At 41.4% G+C, this 21320-nt stretch overlaps 1 protein-coding gene across 10 annotated transcripts in view; it reads left to right on the top strand.

Moving 5' to 3' along the window:
• The window catches only part of TEAD1 (TEA domain transcription factor 1), a 240945-nt gene that overhangs the window by 153321 nt on the left and 66304 nt on the right, over window positions 1–21320 (top strand). For 6 of the 10 annotated variants that reach the window (XM_090032721.1, XM_090032718.1, XM_090032719.1 and 3 more), the window contains 3 exons: window positions 11062–11126; window positions 17787–17849; window positions 17938–18000. In XM_090032721.1, coding sequence (XP_089888847.1) covers window positions 11062–11126; window positions 17787–17849; window positions 17938–18000 — 191 coding nt within the window. The remainder of the gene's footprint in view (window positions 1–11061; window positions 11127–17786; window positions 17850–17937; window positions 18001–21320) is intronic. The other 4 variants (XM_090032722.1, XM_090032728.1, XM_090032723.1 and 1 more) reach the window with 3 other exon arrangements.

Here is a 21320-nt window from a genome sequence, read left to right on the forward strand (position 1 = left end):
TTCACCCTGAGTGCTAGCAACAATATCTCTTATTCAGTGTTTTTTCTTTATTATTATTTGTACATCTCAAAGAGCTTTTCAAAGAAGATATCAATGATCCCATTTTACCAGTGGGAAAACTTAGATACAGAAACTTATCCAAAGTCATGCAGCAGGTCAGTGAAAGGCTGTGAGTAGAATCCAGGGTTGTGGTCCCTAATTCATTGCTCAGTCAGGCCCAGTGGAAATATGAGTTCATAATTGCTTCTTTACAATGCCCATGCATTGTAATCCTCAGTTCTGGAACCTGCTAGAACAGGTAGGATTGGGATCTAAGGGTGAGACTGTGCCCAGGCCTTCACATCTATGCAGGGGTGTAAGTGAAACATATGGTCCAGGACCCTACATAAGCCTCTTTAGGCTCTGGGTCTAGATTTGTAAAGGTAAGCAAGCAGTAGGGGTGTGCGAAATGGGCCATATTCGATTTGGATTCAGCCCGAATCGGGGACAGTGATTTGATCCAGCCGAATCTGATTCTGAAGATTCAATGCGGATTCAGAGAATCAGCGATTCGGCCATAGACGCCGCTTTAAATGTTTTTTCTACATGCCTCGAGATACCAGGCACAGTCATGAATGCTGCAATGCTGGGGTAGATGGAGTGTCCCACAGGAGCACAGGGGGCCCCCTCTCATGCTTGGCGGTGAACCCAGAAGTGGACCTTTAGTAAATCTAGAAAAATTGCATATCTGTTCAGCTTGCATCTAATGGCAAAGTGACCCAGATAGGGCTGATAAGAAAGAAGCAGAGAATTAAGAAAAGGCTCATACTATACCTGGAAAGAAGAAGTCTAACTGCCCTTTTCAAGCTAAAGAGTTAAATTATTTTCAATCTTAAGTATGTTTGTGAATCTCTTATGTGGTTCACAAGAAATGAGTTACCCTCCAGCTCAAATATGCTTGTGGGTCTCGTTGTGGGTTCATAAATAGGAGCAAAATATTTTTTGTACTGTAGCTAGAACTGCATTTCTAGCTATAAAATCTCCACAAAATGGTACTTTGTGCTTGTGAAATAAGTAGGAAACCAAGCTTAGTGGTTGGATGCTTCCCAGGATCTTTCATAGGCTGGTCAAATGTTTCTCCCCTTGGCCCATGTGCAATCAGAACCTGTCATTGCACGGAGACTGATTTAAAAAAAAATCCTGAATATAATGCAAATTTAAATACTTCTTTGCACCTGCTGTGAAAACAAAACATCTTCACTGCACTGGACACAGGCACCAAATAATTTATAAGTCAAGTAAACAGCTTTTGAAAACAAAGGCAAGCAACACCAGTAGAGAGTCTGTGGAGCTGAAAATAAGGCAGCTCAGACTGCCATCACTCTTATGTAAATTAATTCCTTCCTCAGCACCCCCAGAGCAATAAGATGGGACACCAGTCTTCAGCTGAGGTTTCTGATATTTACCTTCTTTAGAGAGTCATTGAATTTGGTCAGAATCGGAATCACTGAACAAGAGAAGTGACCAGCTCTCCTACAATCTCATTATAGTAAATGCTGAGCTGAGAAATCATGTCACAGCTTTTTTTTCCATTTATAATGTCATCCTTGGAAGAAATCTACCTCTCCAGTGCTGTGGTTTTTGCTTTTGCAGTGACATTAGGTATGAATGTCAGTGTACCAGCTAACAAACGCAATGTAATATCAGTTAGACCATAGTCCACTATAGAAGCGTGAACACAGGTGTAAAGACATATTTGGCTGGACAATTACACTATTTTAAAAATTAGCTCAGTGTTTGGGAGATTTGTTCACTGGCAGCTAAGCCTCTGAATACATCACCCATACAAAGAGAAAGAACTCCATTAATGTTGTATGTTCTTATTTAACAGAAAAGAAACATGTATTCCACTTTCCAGAACTGAGTATAGTTCTTCCGTACCATACTATGCATGTTTTCATTGTTTAATTTCCTGACTTAGTCATATAGATTTTCCATTATCGTAATGTTAAACTGTATGAACATAAACTTACTGCGTAGAACAAGCCTTTCATTATAGGAGGTTTTTTGTGTGCAGTAAGTTTTTGACCCTCTAGATACCTTCCTCATATGATCTATATCCAGTCAAAAGGAATACGCATGCATTATTTTGAACTCCCATTTGCAGTTTCTGAATCATAATCATGTACTTTGAACTTCAGAAGCACAATATACACAACTGACAATAATGGAATAATTTTTAAATGAGTATATTTACACGGTAGTCATGTTACATTCCTCAATACCTAAAACTTTTTTTTTTTTTTTTACATATGCAAGTTACACATGAGTAAGTATCCAAATGCCATATGTGCTATTTACATGTAATCTTAATACATTTTGTTATGACAAAAAGAAATAAAATTTTAATAAGAACACTTACTTCATCCTTCCTAAAGAATAACCCATAGAAGGTAAATCAACATATAAAATTTAACCTCTGCAAACAAATGTTATTTAAACAACTGTAATTCCTCTAAAAATGGATCTCCTCTTTTCTTGGGGAACAAACAGAATTGAAACCACCTACTGAGAAATTCTATTTTGCTAATTTTTTATCTATTGTGATGCAAATAGTGGTTTTAATTCCCTTAACTCATCCATCATGCATGACAGGTCAGCCAGGCTATTGTTTGTGTATTTGAAGGATTTCCATCCAAATCCAACTTTTTACCAGCCGTTTTGGGTAAAAGTCCTTTTTTCTGAATGTGTTTGTGCCATGTAAAATCAGTATTACTACAGAAAGCAATACAGTAATTGCATGTACCTATGGATGCCTATAGGTTACTAAGATTTCTTATTTTAGCTGCAAAAAAAATAATTTGTTGCTTCAGTGTGTCAGATTAAGGACGCGTAGGTTTTTATATAATCTATTAAACATCTGTAGCTGATGCAAAGAAATAGCAAAGACTAATTTTGGGGATTTCTTTGTGTGGGGATTTTTTTGTATTGTCTGAAGCCTAAAAATAGACGCTTGCTTTAAATGTGTTTTTGTAAAGGCAATAAAGTAGTTTTATAGTGCATAGCAAACTAAATAATTCCAATGCAGCAAATGAAATTCAAGTAGATTTTGGTAGTGTTTGAATTTTAATTAAACTGGACTTAGAACACATTATAAATGCTGCTTCTTTTGTTGAGATGACTGACAGTGACAAAATATTAATTTCATGAACTGATAAATTCTGAAAGGATAAAACATCTCTGTACCGTTTTGACTCTGTTTGAAATATTTGTTCCAGGTGTCCTTTAAAAAACTTAGAAGAATAAAATGTGAAACCCACATGAAATAAACATTGCTTATATGGAATATTCCACTATTTGAAAGCATGCCAAGCAGGATCCACGTCATGTTATTTGTGTCACTAAAGATTTTTTGAACCAGATGTGTCTGTGGTTTTTTCCCCTTATTATTACTATCTTTAAAACTGAAGCTGGAAAAAATATCAAACTATTGCATGGAAGCCCTAATATTAAGAGAATAATCATCGCATGTTCCTGTTAGGTCATCCCATGTTTCCTTTTTGCTTTGTAAATTATCTTGTAGTATTCCTTAAATCTGAAGTCATTTTCTTTTTTCCTTCCTTTTTCTATAGCCAAAACCCCAAAAACCCTTTTCTGTGTTTCTTGAGTACTGAGTATCAAGTTAATATGTCATTGTAAATGTTAGTTCATTAATACCCAAGATTCCAGATGATTTTTATTTTCCTGTGCCTTTTCTTTTCCCTGTCCTCTTGGGCTATCTAACTTGCAATACACTTTGCTAAAGTTCATATATAATAATATGATAATGGATTTTTTTAGTTTTATTTATAAATGTGGGTATAATATGTATACATATAGAGGGGTGTGTATATATCTATATCTAGATATAGATATATATTACACCCACACATTCATACACAAACAATACCTGTTTTAGAAACCCCAGAAGCTCAGTGTTGTCTTTCTGATGGTCAATTCCTTTGGCTGATCCTGTTTAAACCTGGGACCCAGTTCTGCACGCCCTTACAGATTTAGTTATGTGCTAAATTATATGCTGGGTGGGGGGAGGGAGAGGAGAAGGGGGACTAAAGGTACGTAAGATACTCTACAAATTCCGCATACTGAAAGCCTCTACACATGGGAGAGAGTAGCTATTGGACTTTCTTCTCTGCAGATTACCTCCACAGGTGGGTCCATTCACTCTCTAGGCAATGGCATGCCTTACTTTTAGACCTCTGCTTTTCTCTGAGTGTAGCTGAGCCAGTGCAGAGGGCTGAATACTGTCAGGCTGGGAACTGAGGCAGCTCCTCCCCCCAAGGAGCAAGGGAAAAGCAGCTTCCAGTTCTTCTCATCAGGCAGCACCACTATGTGCTGCCTTATATTCACATTGCCAAATGTCAGTGTCAACCCGAGTCCCACTGATTCACAGGATGACTTTACAGAATCTGGCTCTTTAATTCTAAACTCTCTGAATAGATGCTCCATCTTTGTTCAGTACTGCACTATGTGTATTTATGGTTCTAACCCCCCCCCAAAAAAAACCCCAACAAACCAAACAAACAACCCCCCCCCCCCCAAAAAAAACAACAAAAACCCAAAAAAACCAGAAAAGAAAGCCAAAGTGAAAATCCTGGAATTGTTTTAATCAGATTATTTGATAAATTAAAAAAGTAAACATGCAGGAGTTACTGTATTACTATCACTTTCCTCACAGGCATACAGTAAGCAACATTTTGCATGGCATGTTAGTCCTGTATAAAGCTATGTATAGTTTTGAATGAAATAATGATCTTGTTCTTTTATTTTCTTTTGATTTTTATTAATATTTGAACTATTCGTTGTCTTAGGCTTCTATAATTGTTGTAAATTTTAATCTCTATTTGATTAACCCTAAGTATTGTCAGTTCAGAGGTTAAACTCTGTTGCTGAAGTCATTCAGAAAAATTTAGCAGAAGTGCAAATATGACAGAAAAAGTAAAACAATATGGCAAAGGAATATTTGCTGACTTAAGAGTGCAGGATCAACACCAATATTTTTCCAGTGATGCTAAATCTCTTGTAACTGCTAAATTGGATTTGTAGTTGAATGAAGTATCAGCTGCTGTTGGACAAGCCCATAAAGGCAGGACGGCTGGCCTTTTGTAGGCAGGGCTTAAAGGACGATTGATATGTTTTAGCACTTCTGGGATTATTGTGATTAAGAGGAAACCATTCTGAATGATAGAGAAAAGGGTGTAAAAATACACAGTCCACAGCTGGTAAGCAGCATGTGTTTGCTATAAGGGGAGGTCATGACTAGTTGATCCTGCTGGTTCTGGTGTTGATTGACAGATAAGAAAGCTTGATATTATGAAGGAGGCAATTTCGTTAAGGAACTGTATTTCAGAGTGCATAAAAGTATAAAATCAAAAGATTGTTAGAATCTGGAAAGGACTCTGTGAGCTAAATGTTCAAAAATATATAGCTGCAAAATTCAACATATGCTGCGAAACTTCAGAGAGAGAAGAGAGTTCAACCCGGTTGTATGTCTGAGAGCTCCACTCAGCAGTTACAAGATAGTCTTTGATATGTCTAGGTTCTCCTCTTTTTTTCCTATACACAAGTGTTAAATAAAACCCACTGTGTAAAATACTAGAAAAAAACCTATGCTAGATATATGAACTTGTAAACTGTTAAGCATCTGGTGAGTCTGAGGTATTTATGTCCCTCTGATTTATGTAATACAGAAATCTTACATTAAAAACACTGTTTTATTTTTATTAAACACCTGCCTCAAATGTGTAGGCTGTTTTGTCTTATCTCGCCTCTCCCCCACATAGAAATTTAGCTTGTGCCATTGATTGTATTTTTTTTTTTTTTGAAGCAACCATCTGAACGCTCGCAAATGTACATTTAAATGGTTGGATCTCTGACTCTTTTTAGTGGGGCTGTACCTCTTTCAAAATTTGAGTTTAGCATACCACACAGGAAAGAACACAAGCTTGCCAACTCCTGCTGAGCGTTTTTTCAAGCCTGTGAAAAGAATGAATTATTCAGCAGTAAGCATGCTTACAGCTGGCCATTTGGGAGCTTTGATGTGCGAATCAGGCGGTTGCATGAATGCCCTTATTGTCATGTTATGTGTACACAGTGTGTGAATTATTGAAAATAGTGAGGCCTGAGCCTCATCTGGTAGAGATTACAGTGCAGGCATGCTGGGTGAAGGTCTGTAATTGAAAATCCCCAGATGCTGTTTATTTGGCCTATGTCACATGACCTTCTGCAGTAAGCTTGTCTGAACAAAATGCTGCCGGCATAGGAAGCAGAGCCCAACCCCCCACCCTAAGCCTTCTCAAAACTCAGTATGTGGACGACTTAAACACCTGCCCATAATATTTTTAAGAGCTTAAAATAGATTTGCCCATAACGTTTAAATAGAGGATGTCTTACTTATGGGTTTAAACTGCTTAACCAGTTGTTGACTTATAGAGCTCTTTTATCTACAAGAGGCTTTTTGTTAGCTAATTTAGCTTTCAAATGTCTTCAGAAAACACCACAGAAACTTTTTGTGCAAGTGCTCCCACCACCTAATGTTATTCTGACGGGATGGAGTGGAAAAGTTTAAGACTTGGTCCTGCAATGTGCTGTGCGTTCCCAGAAGGTGCTGAGCGTGTCCAGCCCTCCTGCCATCAATAAGGAACACTCAGAACCGAAACTTTTGATAAAAAGAGAAAAACAGAGCCCAGCCCAGCTGTTGCTGAAGTCTGTGGAAAGATTCCCATGAAATACAGTGAGATCCAATCGAGACCCTGGCTGCACTACAAAACAAAGACACTGCTCGCCTCTCTCCTACGAATGGGCCCAGTAAAGCTAGTGAAAGAGCTTGTATAAGGTGATCAGTATTTGGCATGTTGTCTTTCATCGGGAACGGTTCCCACATTTCCCAGAATGAGGCCTCCTTTAGAGGTGTCACATTGGACATCCAAAAATTCAGGTACCCCCAAACCAGCAGGCCCTGCTGAAAATCTTGTTATGGTTATGAGGCTTAAAAGTACTTTGTCGTGCTTCACTCCCAAGGGCTTGGGGCAATTAACAGCATGTAGCCATTAAAAAAAAAAGGATCTCTGCGTATTTGCTCATTACCTGTATTTTGCTGCTGAATATGAGAATTTCTTTTAAATTAGTGACTGATTTTTCAGGTTATTAAATGGTTTAATTTTCTATGTTTAATTAGTTATTTATTGTTATTTATATGGATTTAGAAGTCATCTATTACTGTGAGCTCTGAGTGCAGTGGTTTTATTTGTGTCATTACCATTTCAAATGGGGGGGCCGAAACACCATGCAGCCTTGCATCTAGAAAACCAGAAGGTGCAATTCACCACCATGTTGCTCCAGTTTAATGCTGGCATAACTCCACTGATTTTAGCATAACACTGGAGTGCTACATCAGGGCCAGAGAATGGAAAGCGACCTGGCTTGACAGTTTAAGGGGCCAATCCATTACTGGTGTAAATTGTTTTAGCTCCATGGCAGCTGATCATCTGTCTCAGAGAAGCCATAGAGTGCACTTGGGGGGGTGGGGGGCGGGGTGAGAGAGTGTGAGTGAATGCCAGCTGAATTGCCAAGTGTGAATTATGAAAAATCCTTGGGATTTGAGGGACTATTAGAAGTTTGATCATAATTTAAAAACACTCTCTTTCTCCATTCATGGGTATCTCTACATTTGTGGGTGTGCAGGTATGTAAATATATACTGCAAAACAATACCTGCTCGTGCCACAATTATTAAGAATTTTGTTTTCACCCAAAAAATGCTTTTACATAGTGTTACGATTGTAAGTTCATCTCTCACTTCCCCCAACCATAAAAAATTTCACTTGACTCGTACACAATCTCCCTATAATACAGCCCTCAACAGTCCCGACTTTTGTACTTACAGCATGTTTGTGCTTGCAATAAAAATCCCAAATTAGAAGTTTTACAGTGCAGTTTTTATTTTAATATTTTTAGAACATTTAACCCTTTGGCTCCTTTCCTTGGTTATTTCAGTTTTCTGTAAGATTTTGTGAGGACAGTAGTGGTACAAGGAGTTTAGCTGTAGTTATCAACTTATATTAAAAGAAAAGGCTGTTTCCTAAATCTATCTGAAAATATGGGGTTGACTTCCTAGTAGTGCTGATTTATAAGTGAAACAATATGTATATCAACAGGGTTGAAAGTCTCCTTTTCCATGGAATCTTTCCTGAGCAAGTGTTGTCAACTTCCACATAATTTTTCAGTTAGAAGTAAAATCAAATCACTAAGTCTCGTAATTGTAAAGGAAATCTTCTAAATCTGATCCATATTAACTAAAATCATAAATGTCTTCCTTCCGCTACAGAGGGCACTTCAGTGTGATGCTTTTGTATGCAAGAGGAGTCAGGGGTGTGGAGGAGTGAGTGGCTCCTATCTCTACTGTTTTAAAAGAAGGGCATACAAGGCTGTGAACCCCAGCTTGGAGCTGTGGTCCAAAGTGCCATATGCCTGAAAGAGGCAGGGCCTTTGAGCCTAGCAGTGATCTTTGAGGGGTTTGACTCTTGAGTTGATATGCTTGAAGGGGGGTTGCTACTCTCAGATCTCCCTGTTTCTTGAGATGATGGTGGAGGGGGACTTCTCCATAGCAGGCAGGAAGCCTTCTTAGCTGGTCTTGAGGCAGGCAGAAGCCTCCTCGCTTATCCTTTTTCTGCCAGCTATTTTGGGTTGGCTGCTGCTTAGCCTGGAGGAACAGTTAATATGAAGGCTTTAAACTGTGATTTGGAGAAGTCTAGTTCTTTTCATGTGCCAGACAATATTTATCTTGCTTTGTTTGAAGCCTAAAAGATGGTGTTCAGGTTTCTCAGGTGACAATGGCTACACTCATATTAAACTCTTTATTGAGATTTAAATGAGTCTTCCACTTTGGTTAGACTTGGAGCACATTTTTCAGTGCTTGAAAACCATGGCCAATAGAAAATCTGTAAGACTGCGGTCTTGATTTACCTTATCTGCTTGCTCTCTGTTCTTAGCATGGTAAGGGAGAGATCATGTTAGCCCTGCTTGATTTACTCTGCTTAGGGTAGACTTGAGCTTATGTTGTGTGAGAGTTAGCTATCTAGACACTTCAATGGGCCAGCTATCTTGTGGTTCCAATTTTCAGTTTAATTGCTGCTTTTCAGATTGACCAATTTGGATACTTTTCTGGAGTTGTGATTCTAGTAATTTAAAGTTTCTGTTTATTAATGAGTTTGTGCATTCTGATTATTGAAACCTTGCTTAGAGAAGCGGGTAGGTAGCTCAGGCTGAATCCTCAGTTCTGCTGAATTCACGCCCTGTGGCTCTAAGCCAGCTGTATATATACTCCCTTTGCTCTCAGGCTGGCAAGAAGTCAAAACATGGTCTGTGGTATCTAGCTGAAAATGGCATCATGGTTCAGAGTGCTGGCATACACTGGTCAGATGAATAGATTTAGTTCTTGGTTTCGTACATGTTGAGTAAAGTTTCCAGCCTCTATATACCAGCACTATTTTCATTCTAAAATCTAATATGAGAGTGTGCCTAGAACTGGTGTAGAAAACTTGCTTTAGAAAAGCATTAATCTTCTAGAATATTAGTAAAGGGACTTATTTTAAATGTATTTATACTTAAAAAAAAATTTTTTATGTAGAAATGCCTGATTCGCGTACACAAATATAGGTGTGTATGTAACTGTTTGCTCATGTAACATTTGGCTCTTAAAATACGGCCTTATGAGTCTTTGTAAAGAGTCACTCATGTTGCATTACCCCTGCAATGACTTATTCCAGATAATAACTCTTAATGTGCTGCAGACCCAAACTAAAGGGGAAGAGAAAGAGAGTGAATTTTATATGTATGAATTTCATACAGTATGTATCTGTTTACAAGCACAAAAAGCCAGTGAACTACAGAAGATCCAGGAAGGCTCTACTCAGGGAGACACTCTCCCCCCTCCATTTAGAGAACAAGACAGAAGAAAACTAAAAATACAGTCCATTAAACTAATAGTGATACAAGTTCTGTTTAGGAAGTACCCATTGAAAAACAGATGCCTTATTAAAAAACTGCCATTCTATCCAACAACAGTGAACTAATATGAACAAGAAAACAGCTATGAACACCCTCTCAGCACACACCCTGCCAGTTAACTTGAAAATGCCTTGGTGGATGGTAGAACTTGGTTTCTCAAAGTCAAACGTTTAGCCTTCTCTTACAATATTATCGTTAGCCACCTTATTCTCACTACACCCACACTTCATTTTGGGTATGCTGAATACAAATAGACCTTTTAACTTTAACTTAAACATACCATCTTTTTATCATGTCCCAATTCATGCAGATTATGGAAAGTATAAAGTGAAAATAGGACTTCATGTAGACTTCACTGACCTCCTTGTGAGCAATATTTAAGAAGGAAATTATTTTAAAATAAGTTTGCAGTTTATTCGGTTAGGAACTAAGCCTCCCAGCCATTTTAGAAACTGAAATGCTGACTGTTTCAAACAAATTTAACATAACACGTAATTCTGTCTTATCAGAATTCTGTCCTGAGTTAAGAAAGTTAGGTAGAGAAGGGTATAGTAGATCCTTTTGAAATTAGCCACTTCTTCAGGTGCCTGACAGTATAGACCCAGGTTTTGGCCCATGTGGCTTGGCAGGCAGGCAGTAATAGAATCTGGGAAATCTGCAGCAAGTCTTGACCCTGTGGGACTCTCTTTCCTCAAACAGGGGGGTTCCAGTATTACAGCCAGTAGAAAGCATGAACCCAACTGCTGGTGAAGGGACATGTCTCCCCAATATCTGGATCTACCTGAGATGGTGGTATTCATGTGTCTGTACAGCTTGAACAGGAATGTATTACATTCCTAATGTCCAATTTGCACTAGAAAGAGAAAAATAAAAGATAAAAAATATTGAAGAATGCCACTTTTGCCTATGAAAAATATATGAACTAAAATGACATTATCATCTCATTTGCCATTTGAGAGCAATACATTTGTACACTTGTTGCTGTTTGGGCCTCATTGTAAATACTTTTTTGTTTCAGGTAGGAATGAATTGATAGCCAGATACATCAAACTTAGAACGGGAAAGACGCGGACCAGGAAACAGGTAAACAATCCAATGGGAAACTATGCATGTCAGAGAATGACAAAATGTGGCATTTTTGGCTGCAGTGGCTGTCTGTGCTTCAGCTCTGATGAGATGATATGTTGAGTTCATGACTCTGCGCTGCTTAAAAAAAAGTTATTGTTTGTTATGTTTTCATCATTTCAGTGACCATTATTAGGCATATTTTAAATTAACTTTCATACATATGTAGCTATTATTCCCTGAATGTGAAAAGAATGTTTTGTAAGTCAAACTACAAACAAAGCATCTTGCATTAATCTTCTATAAAGAGGATGATAGAATGTAGTTATTCTGATACGATCAATAATGGAACAACCAAATATCTGGTTAAATGTCTAGTTACTTCATCTAAGTAGCCTTAGATGTGTGTTTGGGGGGGAAGGGCAAAAGGGGAAAGGATTCAGAAAACTTGTTCTACTTATTTGCCCCATTCCTGATCAGTAGTTGTTAGAGGACTGGAAGAGGGCCAATGTGGTCCCTATCTTCAAAAAGGGAAAAAAAGAGGACCCGGGAAATTACAGGCCAGTTAGTCTGACCTCAATCCCGGGTAAGCTCTTTGAAAAAATTATCCTGGCACACATCCAGGAGGGCCTTGCGGGGGAATGCATGCTCAGGGGCAAGTTCATCAGTGGCAGGTCTTGTCAGACCAACCTGGTGGCCTTTTACGATCAGGTCACCAAATCATTAGACGCAGGGGTTGCTGTGGATGTAGTCTTTTTGGACTTCCGGAAGGCTTTCGACACTGTCTCTCACCCTGTCCTCATCAAAAAGCTGGGAGACTGTGGTGTCGATGCCCACACGGTCAAATGGGTCGCCAACTGGTTGGAGGGCCGCACCCAGAGGGTGGTAGTGGATGGGTTCTTCTCGACCTGGAAGGACGTGGGCAGTGGGGTTCCGCAGGGCTCAGTCCTCGGGCCCGCACTGTTCAACATCTTCATCAGTGACTTGGATGAGGGGGTAGAAAGCACCCTGTTCAAGTTTGCTGATGACACTAAGATGTGGGGGGATGTGGGTGCACTAGAAGGGTGCAATAGGCTACAAACTGACCTTGACAGGTTGCAACGGTGGGCGGATGAGAATAGGATGGGGTTTAACACTGATAAGTGCAAGGTGTTGCACATGGGGAGGAAGAACCGGCACCACACTTACAGGTTGGGGAACTCCCCTCTTGCCAGCACGGAGACGGAAAAGGATCTTGGAGTCGTCATTGACTCCACGATGAACATGGGCCGGCAGTGTGGGGAGGCAGTCAAGAAGGCCAATCGTACCCTGTCATGCATCCACAGATGCATCTCGAGCAGGTCCAGGGAGGTGATCCTCCCCCTCTATGCGGCACTGGTCAGGCCGCAGCTGGAGTACTGCGTCCAGTTCTGGGCGCCACACTTCAAGAGGGATGTGGACAATATGGAAAGAGTTCAGAGGAGGGCCACTCGTATGATCAGGGGGTCAGCAGGGCAGGCCTTATGAGGATAGGCTACGGGACCTGAACCTGTTTAGCCTCCACAAGAGAAGGTTAAGGGGGGACCTTGTGGCCTGCTACAAACTGGTCAGGGGGGATCAGCAGGTATTGGGGGAGTCCCTGTTCCCCCGTGCGCTGCCAGGAGTGACCAGGAATAACGGTCACAAGCTGGCGGAGGGTAAGTTTAGATTAGATATTAGGAGGCGCTACTTCACAGTCAGGGCGGCTAGGGCCTGGAACCAGCTTCCAGGGGAAGTGGTGCAGGCTCCTAGCCTGGGGATTTTTAAAAGGAAGTTAGATGAGCACCTTGCCGGGGTCATCTGACCCCGGTGCTCTTTCCTGCTAAGGCAGGGGGTCGGACTAGATGATCTACCTAGGTCCCTTCCGACTCTAGCTACTATGAAACTATGAAACTATAAGAGAGGGGAAGAAAAGAGTTGTCCGAGAAGAGACTTTGTTCTCTTGATTTGTAACCACAGGAAGATTTCATTCGTAAGCAAGTCAGCATAAACCCCTAACTAGTCTTTAGTCTGTTTCTGATTATTATTACATATTCATTAAGTTATCTCATATGACTAGATCCTTTACTTTCTATACCCACAATGATTAGCCGTCTTGCAGATGCACACTTTAATCTTTGTGTAATTTACGTTTTGGTTACTAGTGTGCTAGTTTTTTAAAAAGCTTGCAAATCACAGAATCCCACTCACTACTTTAATTTTGAGCGTTAGATTCTAGTTCTCCCCCTCAGTGCGTCTTGCAAAGGCTTTTACCCATGCATGGTATGCATGTTTTGTAGCATGTAATGCTGACTCAACACAAATAAAGATGTCTGCTGCCAGGGCTCACATTTAAAGTGCTTTGAATTGGGTGACATTTTCACTTGGATAATGTCATTGGTCAAGTAGGAAGAAACTTAAAGAACAAAAAACCCCCATGAGAAATGAGAGAAACTGCAGTAAGTAGAGAAGGCATAAACAATACATAGGCAAAGAAATCCTAAAATCCAAAGTTCTGCTTTCTCATGCCTGTGCAATCTTCATTAGTTTGGGAGTTGCACAGGTGTAACTGAGAGTGCAGAATGATTGGAAGCCTTAAACTACATGGCCTGGATCCTCAGCTGTTGTAGGGGTGTGGACAGATGTAACAATTAAAACGTTTCAGATGCCTTTGAAATGTTCCAAAGGGTCAGCAGGACACACATACAAGCCCTTTGAAACATTCCAAAAGTGGCTGAAACCTTCTAAAATAGTACCTCCCAAAATGAAGTACTATTTTGGAGTGTTGCACTTGTTATGCCTGATCAGGGAGGGAGGGAAATAGGGGTGGACAGCCTCCCTACTATCTGTCTCTGAGTCCTGGGGCACTGTTGGGACCCTGCTGAGACCTGGGCACTCCCTCCCCTTCCCCCCACCCCCCACAAACTTAAATCACTTCTCTGTGTTCTCAGCTATATCCTCCTGACTACCTCCTGTCCCTATGAAAGAGGAGAAGGGAGGGTGGAAAAAGGAGCCATCAGTTGCTGCTGGCTCCTCGAGCACCCCTGTCTGGCACTAGAGGAGCTGCACAGTTTTGAAACATTCGAGCCAGGAATGGCACAGGAGCCATGTGTGCATAGAGAGGCGTGGGACCCTATGTGTGTCTCCTATCTGAAATGTTTCCTTTATAAAATATTTCTAAGCACATTTCACTTGGAAATAGCTTCTTTAGAGCTCAGAGAGCCATGATGATTTATGTGAGCTGAGACCTGGTCATGCCTACACACATGTACAAAATACTTCTTGCTGTTTTCATAAGGTTTGATTCTCATTGCATTTGAGAATTCTTTAACAAAACTGAAAAATGCAATAGTGTTAGTATATGTGCAGGGGAAACCCAGATCTCCACTGTCACCCCTAGATGAGAAAAATAAAAATGTTTCAAAATCCAGTATGTATACTGGACTATAACAATGTTTAATTTAAATACACACTCTTTGGTTTTGAGAATTTGTTAAGACTTTTATCCAAGTTGGCCTTCAGGGATCAGGCTCTGTTTAAACACTATAGAACAGTGGTCTCCAATATTTTCAACCTTTTTAAGTTGGAGATCGCTTTTTGAATTAAAAAGCAAACCAAGATCTACCGTGTGCCACTGCCACACCTCCACCCCTTCAGGTCAGTCTGTGACTAGGGAATGGGGGAGCAGATTGCGGCAAAGGGAGAAAAATTATTGGGCGGTGTGCCCCCCCCCACATTTAAGTCTGTGGGGGAATGGGTGGGGGGAGTGGAAAGGGTCCTGGCGGTAGGGGGGAAGATCAAGCCCCAGCCGTGAGGGAGGGAGTGGGGCATAGGCAGGAGCAAGGGCTGCGCTGAGTGGGGCCCTGGCCAAGCCAGGTGGTGGGACAAGTGGAGGCCTGGGGGGGCCCCGGCACTCTGCTTGTCCCCCACTCTCCCCAGCCCCTGCTTCTGTCCATTCTCTGCTTCCTCCCTCTCTGCTGGGCCTCAGTTTGCCCCCACCTCATGGCCGTGAGAGGGAGTATGACTGGAGAAGGGGCAGGCCTGGCACAGGCAGGGCGCCGAAGGGGTGGGCACGCAGCCCAGGGGGAGGCATGCCCCCAGATACGCATGCCGATTGAGCCAGCTGCTGTTGTGGGTTGGGGCCAGGGCAGCACCAAGCTCTTCCTGGGGAGCTTGCCCAAGCTGTGCCGCAAGCGGTGGCCCCTGGCTGTGCTGCACACTGAACAAGACACCACTGCCAGGCACTGCTGCTGTCCCACTTCTGCTTTATTGCTCTGAGCTGCTGGTCCCGACCTGAGGGTGGCCTGTGTTAGCTGTGCAGTGCTGGGGATGGAGGCAGGACTGGAGTGGGGCACCTGCCCAGGGGTGCTGCCACCTGGCCTGAGGTGTTGCTCCCAGGCAGCTGCCCCACTTCAGTTCTGCCTCTGCCCCCAGTGCTGCACTGCTGACACAGGCCACCCCCAGCTCAGGACAGGCAGTTCAGAGTAATAAATCAGCACTGGGACAGTGGCAGTGCTCAGCAGTAGTGCCTTTTCTCAGAGGTGCAGCACAGCTGGGGCCTGTGGCATAAACAGGCCCTGGCTTTCAGCGCAGCTCAGGCAAGACTCCCGGGAAGAGCCTGGTGCGACCCCAGCCCCAGCCTGCAGTGGCAGCTGGCCCAGCCGGTGTGCAGATCTGGGGGCATGTGCCCCCCTGCCGTCCTGGGCTGTGTACCCCCACCTCTTCCCTGTAACCTGCCTATATAGGGCCTGCCCCTGTTTCAGCCACACTCCCTGTCTCACTCATGCTGCAGCTGCCCTCGCTGCCTGGCATTTGGGGTGGCCTATGCCCACCAGTCTGTGCAGTGGAGGCAGCTGTAGTTGTGGGCTGGGCTTTGCGCCCCATGCCCCACTGCAGCTGGCCCAGGAGCAGCTCGATGCTACATGTCTCTCACCGCTGGACTGAGCCTTATCCCCTGCCCATCCAGCGGCACGATGCACATGGTGTTGGGTCACTCCTGGGCTAGCTGCAGCAGATTTTGGGGTACAAAGCCTAGCCTGCAGAGGTAGCTGCCTTGCCGTGTGCACAGATTGGGGGCACATACCCCCCCAGGCCTCTGCCAGGGTGCGTTCAGCAGTGGGAGCGCCCTCCCCCCCCCCATGCACCTGGACAAGCTCCCTGTACTCAGCCCTCCCACCTAGACCTCCACTCACCTGGTGGCAGGGTGCATGGAGGGGGATTGTCCAACTCACCCAACCAGGTCTGGTGGCAGGGAGCTGTGGCTCAGCCCAGCCATGTGCGTCTTGCCGCTTGTATGTCCTGCCGCTCCCGATCGCTGAGCCTCTGACAGTAGACCTCAGTCTAGAGTGGGGCTTGCCAGACTGAGAGAGACTGTCAGGTGCTCCCCAGTCGACTGGTAGATCACGATTCACCGGTTAGTGACACTGCTGTGGAGTATTGTTGCCCTAAGAACTGTGAGTTGCTTTAAGGTACAATGACCACAGAATTTTTATAAAATGGGAATAAGAATGCCTCTTCTCTGTGTCCTTTGTCTGGCTTGCCTATTTGCATTATAATCTCTTGAGGGCAGAGAGAGTCTTCAACTCAGTTTATGTACAGCTCCCAGCACGCTCGGCTCTGATTTTAGTTCAGTAGTTCAAACTTGCAGACAATACAGCTACAACAGCAGCAGCAGTGGTAACAATTATAATAATGCAAGTGAGAGATTTCTCTATTAGCTTTTGTTGTTATTGCAGTTTAAAAATATTGTATTTGTGAATGTTTAATAGTTTAATTGCTCAGCAGCTTGCATAATTTAATCCATTTTCATCCCCATTGTAATGGATTGTAATGCATGCTTGAGCAAACATGAATGTAAGTCACAGATCGTGATCATTCAGTCATCGCACTGGCAAAGTTTCCAGTAAAGTCAATCTGGCGCAGGACTGGGTTTCATACTAGTACGTTTATCATTGAAACTAAATATGTGAAGATAATGGGCCAAATTCAGGCATTGTATTGGTTGATTTCAAAGTTGTTGCCTCTGCTTCCATTACATCAGTCTTGTAGACATGTGATTAATGTTCAGGTTATGAAGAAATGCAGTTTTACAGTATGTTTCATTGAGATCTGTAGTATGTCAGTATTTTATCAGTTGCTGCAAAATGTAGAGCTGTTAATGGGATCAAAATGCAGGCTGAAGAATGTGATCAATGTTTTCTAATATTTTATGGTGCCACATCAAATATTGAAAACTGCCAGGTGCTTGATTCTGTATGCCCTGCAGAGGTGGGTAGTTCCTACTCATGCAAGTAGTCCGTTTGACTATGACTCCTTGAATGAGTAAAGGCTACTCATCTGCACATGGGATTTGTACAGTTCGTAACAGTGGGTATGTGGTCCACCTTGCATCCTGAACAGCGTCATCACTTCTCTTTTATAACAGAACGTTTAACTTAATACATTAAGAAGAAAAAAGTTTAATCAAGTCACTGCAGTGATGACCCATATTGTTTAAGCCTTGGTGCTAAGAGCTTGGTATCTGGCTGGGAATGTGGTATCTTTAACAGCAGAGCTTACTGAAGATGCAAATAACTCCCCCCCTCCCCCAGAAAAAACGTAATTTAAAAAATAGATATTTTAAATTTGATTTCCTTTTTGTTTTTCTTTTGTTTTTTGTTTTTATAAATCTGAACAATGTAGGTGTCTAGTCACATACAGGTCTTAGCAAGAAAGAAAGTTCGAGAAATTCAAGCCGCCATTAAGGTACGTTTGGCTTGCCCAGTTGTAGGGGGCTTTTCATCTCCATGGTTACAGGCTTTTCCTTTGTTTCCTCCCTTCCCCTACCCTGCAGGTGTCTAGTCACATTCAGGTTCTTGCCAGAAGGAAATCTCGTGATTTTCATTCCAAGCTGAAGGTATGCGCTTTTCTGCTTTTGGGCTTGTGGTTGCTATGCATTTCACTTCCTGTTTTCCATGGTGATTGGTGAATGCCTGGTGCTGTGATTCTTGTAACCTAGTTTTCTTGCATGTGGTAGCTGTTTACATTTCTCTGTGTTTAATCTCTGATTTCTGCACTAGCATCCACATCAAAAATATTATTTTAACCCTATTCAAATGCAAAGTGAGCTACTCTTTGCAACTTCTCAGCACCTAAACATGATTGTTTTTTTTAACACATTAGTTTTTTAACAGTTTAGTGGTAGATTGTTAGTGTATTTAAATAAAAGGAGGTTTTTTTGTGCACTTGTACACAAAAAAACATTTCTATATTAGTAATTGGAATTGTGATGCTTCTTTTCTTTTTCAAAATGCTTTTATTCGGTGCTTTTGAAATGCTTTCACGAATACTTACAAATAGATTATTTGCTCTAAACACCAGACAGCACAGTTTATCTGGAAACTGTCGGCTGGGGTTTACAGAGTACTGTCTAGTATCCTTTTAAATTAAATACTTTACATTTGTCTTGAAAACATCTTTTCCAAATTTAAAACATTTATGTTAATTTTATTTATTCTTTGGAGAGTTTGTCAGCATCATGTTCAGGGAATATTACATATGCTTGTTTATTTTAACTCAATAAATTGTACATGCCCCCATTTTTTCAGTTTCCCATAAGGAAGTTTCCTAGGCTAAAAGGAGCCTCTTGAAAATGACTAATAAGCATCTTTGCAAAAATTTCCAAGGGAAATCTGGTATTGTGCTGTGAGGGTTTTTTGTTTTTGTTTTTATTAATATTACTTATAATGCAAGGATGTTGTAGATTTTTTTTAAAAAAAAGAAACATGTAAATCTTTTACTTCTCTTCCTTTTTTTTTCTTTTTGCTGATTTTTTTTTTTCTTCAGACAGGACAAATCTTGTTTTTGTTCTAACTGAAAAACAAAATGTTTCAGAAAGTGATTTCATAGTACTAAGTGGTGAACACTGTGGATGCTTACCACAGTTCTGGAACTACAGTGTCTAAATAACAGACTGGCTTTATAACAGGTCTATTTGACAGAAGCATTTGGTTTTCAGTATGTAGTGGGCAGCATGCTGGCAAGCTTGTATGGCTGTTGGTGGCTGGCTTTTTAGCTGCACTGGCTGAGCAGTTGGGATTCATGAAGAACAACTAAGACTTAAACATACTGCTTTTTAACCAACGGTGCAATAATACAGAGATGTATAGTAATGTAAGACAAAATTATCAAACCTGGGTGCCTAAAATTAGACATCCAAAGCCAGATTAAGGCACCTAAGTGGCCTGACTTTCTAACACGCTGAGCACCTGCAGCTCCCATTAACTTAGATGAGAACTGTGAGTTCTCCGGACTATGAAAATCAGGAAGCTTATGTAGATGCCTGAATGTAGATTTAGGAGCCTAACAAAATGTTGTCCTTAAGTTTTTTTGGAAAAGTTATAAATATGTTTTTTATGACTCCAGCTAAAGTGCCTTAAAATATGAAAATACACTATTTTAAAACAGAACTATTCTTTATTACTGCACCTGCTGTATGATTCCTTCTGAAGCTTTTCACAGAGCAAGGCAGAAAACTAAAACCCAGTGATATTTAAATATTCCCTTTTCTTAGGCTACTCTGTAGGCATTTACAATGACTAGATATCAAAAAAGTTTTTGCTAAGGTTGTTGATTTTTAAGGTGCTGTGCTAAAAGGGACCAGCCTGCTAGTATTATTAGTATTATCCATCTTGTATGTAATGCTTTTTTTAAAGCCTACTCTTCTCAGATGAGTGCAGAATAGTGGGTTGCAGCTCTTTTAGAGTTGAGTAAGAAGCCCTATAGTGGACCAGTGAAATTAACTCCACAGTTCTGGTGCTCCTTTCACTTTCATGCCTTACTAATTTTGACAGTTCTCCACAAGATAGTCCCTTCAGGTCTCTGGAAAATATATGTAGCAATGATACAGAAAGCATTTTTTTTAAAAAGGGGCAGTATCTTTAAAATTCAAATTTGCTAAAAGTTCTGTGAATAGAGTAGCACAAGGAAGAAAATAGGCTGGAGAAACACATTCTTAAATTTTGCTCTGAGAAATAACTGGCTGTGCTCACAAATCATATAACCAGCCTTTTTCACTAAGAGGAAGGGGAAGGGGAAACCCAAGACCTTGCCTGTTCCTCCCATCCCTTAATGGGAGCAGTTTTATTTTATCTCCAGTGTCCTAGCCTCCATGGGGCTGGTTTCTGTGAGCCAGTGAACAGTATTTGACCTCTCGCCCCAAAACAAAGGGTGTCTAGCATGTGGAGGGGATGAGCACATCCATGATTCTTCCCAAGCAGATGGCCCACCACTGCTGTGTTCTTGTTAAACTTAACAGGTTTAAGTAGCAAGGCCTGCTGGATGTACCTGCCTCTTATAATGTCTGCACAGTCATATCCAGATAAAATGCAGATTCCACAGATTTCTTTTTCCCCAAAAATGGAGGAGTTCAAATTTTGAGGGGGAAGCTAGTTGCCATGAGCAAGGCAGCTATCATTCTACCTGCGCTTTAGGAAGAATCTTACTTCTCCAGATGTTTTGTATTAGAAGGATTGTCTGATTCATGTAGCAATAAAAAATTCTGCATCTAGCCACCCACACTGCCCAGCATACTCTGAAAATCACCTTCAGGAAATGATTAGAATGGAAGAACCAGATAGATTTTGGCACCAGGGAATTTACATTTACTTTCTGTGCTATTTTAGCACCAGTCTGGAATGTCCCCCAGAACAGGGAGGTTATGCATTTTGTTTCTTGTAGGCATGGAGGCGCTAATAGTTTGCTATATGAGCATCATCACCAGCAGTATCATCTTTTTCAGATGCCTTTGAGCATCACTCAACAAGTAAAAGCTAACTGGATGCATAGTATCTGACATAAGAATGAATATTATTCATTTGGTATCTCAGCCCCTGCATTAACTATTGTTGGCCAGTCATGTAGTCCTACATGGAGCTAATACTAGGAATTACTTTTTTATAGAATAGTTTGGGTAGTATTCAGGGAACCAGTCAACACTTACAAATATATATGCCTCCAATTTCTTAATGACTGCATGAAGAGAAAGTCGTGTTAATGGAAAGATCCAAGGATGTTTTCTGTCTGTCCATAACTACTCATTCAGATCAATTCCTGAGTGATGATCTTCCTCAAGTTCTTCATCTCATGTCAGAAAACTGTTCCCTAACGTGCTTCAACTACAGAGTATCCCATATAAACCTGGTAACTTTCTATGGAGCAGTTCAGCAATTGCTTTGT

This window comes from Crocodylus siamensis, chromosome 2, assembly GCF_052110815.1.
Source record: "Crocodylus siamensis isolate JL-2025a chromosome 2, ASM5211081v1, whole genome shotgun sequence".
NCBI classification, from domain to species: domain Eukaryota; kingdom Metazoa; phylum Chordata; order Crocodylia; family Crocodylidae; genus Crocodylus; species Crocodylus siamensis.